The 7,684-nt window shown below is 54.6% G+C and overlaps 1 protein-coding gene across 1 annotated transcript in view; it reads left to right on the top strand.

Annotated features, from left to right (window-relative positions):
* The window catches only part of REXO1 (RNA exonuclease 1 homolog), a 34,760-nt gene that overhangs the window by 15,439 nt on the left and 11,637 nt on the right, over positions 1-7,684 (top strand). The window contains exons 2-3 of the mRNA XM_012804571.2: positions 4,730-6,504; positions 7,377-7,481. Coding sequence (XP_012660025.1) covers positions 4,730-6,504; positions 7,377-7,481 — 1,880 coding nt within the window. The remainder of the gene's footprint in view (positions 1-4,729; positions 6,505-7,376; positions 7,482-7,684) is intronic.

The following is a 7,684-nucleotide window of genomic DNA, read 5'->3' as shown; positions in this document are numbered from 1 at the left end:
TTGCCCTTGGTAGAGTGCTGTGGCATCACACAGCTCACAGCAACCTCCAACTCCTGGGCCTAGGCGGTTGTCTTGCCTCAGCCTCCCGAATAGCTGGGACTACAGGCACCCGCCACAATGCCTAGCTATTAAGAGATCCTCTTTCCTCAGTCTCCCAAGTAGCTGGGACTGCAGGTGCCTGCCACACATCCAGCTAGTTTTTCTATTTTTTTCAATACAGATGGAGTCTCAGTCTTGCCCAGGCTAGTCTGGAACTCCTAAGCTCAAGGGATCCACCCACCTTGGCCTCCCAGAGTTCTGGGATTACAGCCTTGAGCCATCACACCTGGACAGTCATCTTGTCATTCTCCCTGCCTTTGAGCCATTCATCCCACGTGTGGGCCTCAGTGCCCATGGCTGGGACCATGAGTTCCCTCCCCTATGGATGGCACATGAGGGCACAGATGAGTGCAGTGGTCAGGCAGGAACTGAGGGCAGAGGGCACCTGTGTGAGGTGTTTCTGGGCTTAGGGAAGGTTTTCAGGGACAGGTGCTGCTCCTCAGCCGAGAGCACTAGCCATAGACTTGATGCCCAGGACTCCTGTCCATGGTTGGCCATCCCAGGGCTCCCAGGAGCAGGTCACAGGAGATGGGTTGGGATATCAGGCACCGGCACATGTGACTGCTGGTCTGAGGGTGCCTTCCCTGTCCTGGCTCTGGGGTGAGGCAGGAAAGGGGGACTCTCCAAGCTGTGCCTTTGAGAGAGGTTTTAAAGTCACCCAAGACTTGCTCCATCTGCCCCCTAGGACTGCTTCCATCTACTTCTAACCAGGACAGTTCCCTGATGGGAGCAGAACTCACCTTGGTGGGCCCTCCCACCTCAGAATCTGCCCCTCAGGTGCGTTCTTGGGGCCATAGCCTGTAGAACATTCTCTTGGGGAGCCTCTACAGTCCTGACAAATCCCTCAGAAGACCCAGCCCTGTGGCAGGTATGGAGTGGCCATGGATGCCCAAGCACTGTGTACCTTCTACACCTGATCCCACCAGGCCTTAGGAAACTTTTGTGGAGCTCAGGGACCTCATGTGCCCAATTTTAAGCCATAGGCGGCCACAGCTAATTCCCTGGCGGTTGTGCACATGAAGCTTCCAGACCTGTTTGGGGTTGCTCAGGCCAGGATGCTGCCTTACAGCACTAGTGGGAAACTGAGGTTGCAGGCCAGGGGAGGTTTCATGGGGGTTTCGATCTTGACTTTTCATTTCAGGCCCACCTAGAGTGGTGTCTTTTTTTTTTTTTTTTTTTTTTGAGACATAGCCTCAAGCTGTCACCCTGGGTAAGTGCCGTGGCATCACAGCCTCAGGACTACAGGTACCCGTCACAACCCCTGGCTATTTTTTGGTTGTAGTTGTCATTGTTTGGCAGGCCTGGGCTGTATTCGAACCCACCAGCTCTGGTGTATGTGGCTGACACCATAGCCACTTGAGCTACAGATGCCGAGCCTAGAGTTGTGTCTTTCACCTTTGGTGCATCCTTCTTGGGAGTATAACAGGTTTAACTGCCCTTAAACAAACACTGCCAAGGCTCCCTGTTAGAAAACAAGCCCCCACTCAGACCCTGCTTGCTTGGCATACCCATATACCCTTCAGGGCCTCTGCAGGTTCTGGCTTACTGGGAGGTGGGCACCCTACCTTCCAGGACCTTCTAGAAGAACCTTTAGGAGGAAATTATATCTCTCCTTTCACAATCCATAATGTTGGGAAGTCTGAACTCTTCTCTTCTGTGGAGGGCTTCTGTCTTCTGAGTGACTTGTAGGTGGTCTGTGTCTTCCGGTGGGCTAGGATTGATCTTGCAGGCTGTGTCTCAGAGCTCAGGAAAGGTTTAGGAAGGAGACAGACTTCTGTATTGTTCACTCTCAGATCCTCAGTCCCCTTACTAGGGCCCAATCTCTCTCTAACCTATGCCCCACAGGGCAGGCTCTGCCCCTAGCCCTACCCTCTGATGCAGGGTGTGGGTGCAGAGGCAGTGTCACCTGGAGCCTTGCGAAGCCAGTGGCTATGTGAGGCCTGTCACTGACCCAATCTTGCCTCCTTGGTGGATGTCCCAGTAAGAGTCCTCACCTGTTTCTCCCTAACTCATTGGCTGGGTGGCCTTGACATGACTGCTCCACTGAACTGGGCAGCCAGGACTTCTGGTGCTGAGTTCTCTGGGCCTCCTTCGGTGAGGCAGCTGCAAGGGAAGCCCTGGCCCTGCCTGCAGCACCTTCCTGACCTGTGCTGTCCCTCCCCAGGATGGGTGGGAGGACTGTGTTTGTGGCAGCTGAGCTTCTTGACCCCCCACCCCCAGCCCTGCCAGAGTCTCAGCATTCTCAGCTGAGTTGAGGAAGGGATGGGCTCACCTGTAGGCCTGCTGATGCCCCAGAAAGGCTTTGGCTGTAGCCTCTGCCTTGTGGAGAGGCCCCAACCATTGCCACCGCATCTATGGCTATTTCTGTGTGATCCCTACCTTCCAGTCCCCAGCCTGTGGCCCTATCACTACCCTTTTGTGTTCCTAGTCATCTGAACTTTTCTCATTTCTGAATATAATTTTAAAAGTGGGCCCAACACATGGCTTTAAGGTAAGAGCAAAGCAACATGCTCACAGTGGACTCCTGCCTACTGCTCTGGACCTCATAGGCCACCCAAGCTTGACCACTGAACCTACAGAGTGTCCTTTTACACATACCAGGAACAGGAAGTTCCATCTTGCATTCTCACAGAAGGGCGGCCAGCTGTGCAGTTTCTCATTGCGTTTTTATCACAGCCTAATGTTGCATAAACTTCCTGTGGGTGCTATAGCTAGCTAATTGCCACCAACAGACATGTGGCAAATGTGTGTTAAAACAACACATATTGGGTGGTGCCTGTGGCTCAGTAGGTGGGGCACCGGCCCCATATACCGAGGGTGGTGAGTTCAAACCCGGCCCCAGCCAAATTGCAACAACAAAAAAAATAGCTGGGCGTTGTGGCGGGTTCCTGTAGTCCCAGCTACTTGGGAGGCTGAGGCAAGAGAATCACCTAAGCTCAGGAGTTGGAGGTTGTTGTGAGCTGTATGATGCCACAGCACTCTACCAAGGGTGATGGAGTGAGACTCTGTCTCAAAAACAAACAAAAAAACACATTTCTTTTCTCTCAGCTATAGGGGTCAGAAGTTCTACATGGTCTTTCTGGGATAAAATCAAGGTGTGGTAGGGCAGGATCCTCCTGGAGACTCCCACAGGAGAACCCATCTCCCACCTTCTCTGGAGTCTAGAGGCCACCCACATCCCTCGTCTCGGGAACTCTTCTTTCACCATTAGAGCCAGCAGCCCATCATATTCCAGTCTCTGCCTCTGACTGGCTCCTTGTGTGAGGACCCTGTGGTGATGCTGGGCCTCCTAGGTAATCCAGGATGATCTCCTATCTCAAGATCCTTAATTCCATCTGCAAATCACTTTTGCCATGTGAAGTGACATATCCACAAGGTTTCAGGGATTGGGTGTAGACTTGCTTAGTTCTGCCTACACAGCTAGGTCTTGGGGGGCAGTGCAGGGAAACCTACTAGTTATTTCCTACACCTGCCTGGGTCCTGGCAGAGTAGACTTAGAGAATTTTCCAGTTCTGTTCTCAACACAAAAGCCTCATGCATACCCCTCTTGCCTTTGCTTTACACAGATGTCTTAGCACAAGGGGGCATGTCCTTAGGCTATAGAAGTGGAACTGCTGGTAGGCCAAAGGGATACAGATTTTATGAGTAGACCACACACCTGCCAGTAAATACAGAGATATATACATTCCAACAGAATCAAGTTAGAATTGGGTGACATCGTGGTGCTAGCATATTCACAGGGCAGCCACCAATCTGTCTGCATTTGAGGGCATGGTATCATGTTACACTGCTCCACTGTTAGTCTCTAGATGTGTGTCTGTCAACATTTCAAACCCCTCTTGGCAGTTGGTGTGAGAGAGCACAGTAAGACAAGATTGTATTTGTCATGGAGAAGGGCCCTCCCTCTGCTTAAGATTGGGACCATTGGCTTGGTGTGATGTGGACCTGGCTGGACCTGTATTCAAATTGCTGATTTCATGTTTATTATGAAAATGTACAGTGATGATTTGACATCTCTACCTTGGTGGGCTTTTTGTTTTTTTTGTGTAACCATGTGACTTAGAGATCAATACAGGGCACACTCATCCCTTTTAACCCAATCGACTTGCATTTAGATTTTTTTTTTTGGCCAGGGCTGGGTTTGAACTCGCCACCTCTGGCATATGAGGCTGGCGCCCTACTCCTTTGCGCCACCCTGCATTTAGGTTTTTAGGTCACTTCTTTAATATTATTATTACCATTATAGTTTTGCATTGAGTACTACAATAGGTCTGAACATCTACACATCTGAACATCTGCATGTCTGCACGTCCACCTCTGTGTGGGTATGTCCGGGGGATGGATTCTTAGAATTTGGAGTCTAAGGGTCACAACATTTGAACTGCTCAAAGTTGTTACTGTTTGTTCTCCAGAATGCTCAGTGTGTTCACATCCCCATCAGTGAGGGAGGATTTTTTTTTTTTAATTTCACAAAATATTTACAAAATAAATGAGGAAGGTTTAATTCCACCAACAGAGTCACTTTTGCTGTCTGAGGTATCCACAGGCTCCAGGGATTCGAATATGGGCATTGCCAGCAGAGCAGACTCTGTTGGCTGCTCACTGGCTGTTTTCTCCTCTTCCCTTTCAGGGCTGGTTTATGACCCCTACAACCCTGAGCTCCCCAAGCCCTCTGAACACAGGGAAAATGGCACCCTGGGCCAGGGGGATGAGCCGCCTTCGGACATGCTGGAGCTGGAGCGTGTCAACCAGGCCATTGAGGCTGTGCGCAGTGAGGTTGAGCTGCTGGAGACGGCCCGAGAGTACAGCTCAGGAGAGGCACCCACCCTGGTCCCCCGAGGCCCCACCCCTAGCCCCACTGTGGGCTTGGATGAGGACGCCTTCCCTCTGGCCTTTGACTACAACCCCAGTGGTTGCAGTCTGTTAAATCCTGGCGCCAGCTACCAGCCCACCCCACTGGCTGTCCCTGCTGAGCCAGGCAGCAAGTACTCGCTGGCTTCCCTGGAGAGGGGCCCAGGTCGAGGTGGAGGGGGTTGCAGTGCCCTGGAGTATGTACCCAAGGCTGTGAGCCAACCACGACGGCACAGCCGCCCTGTCCCCAGCAGCAAGTATGTGGTGGATAACTCCAAGCCATCCACAGACCTGGAATATGACCCACTGTCCAACTACTCGGCCCGGCACCTTGGCAGGGCCACCTGCAGGGACGAGAGGGCCATCAAACGGCCTAGGGGCTCCCGTGGCAGTGAGCCCTACACTCCTGCCCTCAAGAAGCCCTGTGACCCCTTTGGTGGCTGTGATGCCAGGTTCTCGGATTCAGAAGACGATACCGCCATGGCTCCAGGTGATGGGCCTCCCACGACCAGCCCTGCCAAAGCTGGGGCTGACCCTGAGAGCAAGGCCCCTAGGCAGCCATCCTGCAAAGAGGCCCTAGAAGCTGAGGGAAGTGGCCTGCGGGAGACCAAGGAGACAGCTGTGCAGTGTGATGTGGGAGACCTTGAGCCACCGCCAAAGAGCCCAGGTGGGGCACCCCCAACCAAGCCCACTTCCCCAGCCAAGGCGTCCCAGCAGGATGGGGGCTGCTCCCAAGAGGGAAAACACAAGAGGAAGAAGAGCAGGACCTTACCAGCCTCTGGCCACAAGGATGGTGCCCGGAAAAAAGACAAGACCAAGGACAAAGGCCGAGGGCAGCCTGGAGAGAAGCCCCCTGGGGACAGGAAGGGCCTACAGGCCAGCAGCTCCCGGCATGGAGCAGAGCAACTGGAAAGGACCAAGAAAAAGCCATCTTCGGCCACCCTGGTGGCCAGCTCAGGGAAAGGGAGGCCTGATCGTCCAGGGCGGCAGCTGAGTCCCTCCAGGGGGGACCCTCGGCCTCAGGACTCCCAGCCAGCATCCAGCAGATGTGCCCCCAACCCCCAGCTGCCCGACAGAAAAAGCAGTGGGAAAGCCCTATCAGGGAAGCTGGTGGAGCGGAAGGCCCGCTCACTGGACGAGGGTGCCTCTCAGGGTACCCCCAAGCTGAAGAAGCGGGCCCTGAGCCATGCTGACCTCTTTGGGGATGAGAGCGAGGACGAGGCTGAAGGGCCAGGGGTGCCGAGGGTCTGGGCTCCTGCTCTGCCCATCCTCAGCTCAGATTCAGACTCAGACTCAGACTCTAGCCTGGGTTTATCAGAGGTGCAGGGGCTGCCCAAGCGGCTCAAGGCCTCTTTGCCCTCCTCCCCCGCCCCGTTATCCTCCTCCTCCTCCCCCTCCTCCTCAGGCACTGGGCAGGGCGCAGAGGAGGAGGTAGACTACTCAGCCCTGGAGAAGGAGGTGGACTTCGACTCAGATCCCATGGAGGAGTGCCTACGGATCTTCAACGAGTCCACCACTGTCAAGACCGAGGACAAGGGCCGGCTGGCCCGGCAGGTGAGGGCGCTGGGCGTCCAGGCTGGGCTCCAGGGCAGGCCACCATGACCAAGGCCTGGTGAGGGGCATCCTGTCCTGGAGCTGTTTCCAGATGACTCCAGGTCTTTGGCCGGGTAGAGATGCTGCCTTCAGTGTTGGCCCCTTAACTCGCTTAAAACTCAGGAGCCCTCGGTGGCCGCCCACCGTCCCGCACCCATCCAGAAAGAGGACGCTGGCTCACAGCCGCCTGGCCAGGCTCCTGCAACAGCGCTCGGACTGACCCGTTCCGACTGACCAGCAAAGGGGTATCAGGCCTCCACCCGTACCCCCAGCCTCCTCCCTCTCCGAGTCTCTCCCTTTCCCCAACCCCCCAGCCTCTCCACCCCCAGAGTCCCTCTCCTCTACCGCACTCTCCTTCCCTGGGTGCATAGCTTTTGCTCTTCTGGACCAGCCTTGACCTGGCTGGGTGTCCTTGTCCAGTATCCCTATGTCAGCCACCAGAGGGAGCTCACCTCAAACAAAGCCAGGCCAGGCCAGAACCCCCTTCTGAGTGGTACAAGTGGTCAGTTCCGTGGCCCCTCAGCCTCTGGAGACTAGTGTCATCCTGACCAAGGGGGCCCTGGGCATGGGCATAACTCGGTGAGGCCTTGGAAGGCCCTCGGAATGCTTAGTTTGGGCGTCCTCTCCAAAAGACAGGGCTGTCCTTGCCCGGAGGCTTGTTGATACCTTCTTGCTTTAATCCCTGTGTGTTGGTTGAGGTCTGTAGAGTTCTATCCTTCACTTGCCAGAGGGCAATTTGAGGCCAGGGTAGAGGAAAAAAGGGTCTGTGTTGGTTCTGGGGGTTGGTGAAACACAGGGGGAGACCCACTTTGAGGAAGGGATGTGTGTTGTAGCTCCCCGAGGAAGAAAGGAGCGAGGAGAAGGCAAACTTGGGTCTGACCACCTTGTTCCCCGGGCAGAAGAGGCGGATCTCTCATCTCTCCAAGCAAGGCAAGGAGGTAAGGCCCTGTAGAGGCTGAAGGGAGAGAGGGGGCAGGGTTTGGAGGGTCTGGGACCCCATTCATCCTGTTCCCTCCTGCACAAGAAAGCTCCTGTTGCCCACTTGCTGATGGATTCTTCTAGCAAATCATAGAGGGGATTTCAAAAGGTTCATGGAAAAATGTAATCTAAAGATAAAAATAGGCTGGGTGTGGTGGTTCAC

Source organism: Otolemur garnettii, unplaced genomic scaffold, assembly GCF_000181295.1.
Source record: "Otolemur garnettii isolate 467f Iridium unplaced genomic scaffold, OtoGar3 scaffold00029, whole genome shotgun sequence".
Taxonomy (NCBI): Eukaryota; Metazoa; Chordata; class Mammalia; order Primates; family Galagidae; genus Otolemur; species Otolemur garnettii.
The sequence above is the reverse complement of the archived record's forward strand: the minus strand, read 5'-3'. Positions and strand labels throughout refer to the sequence as shown.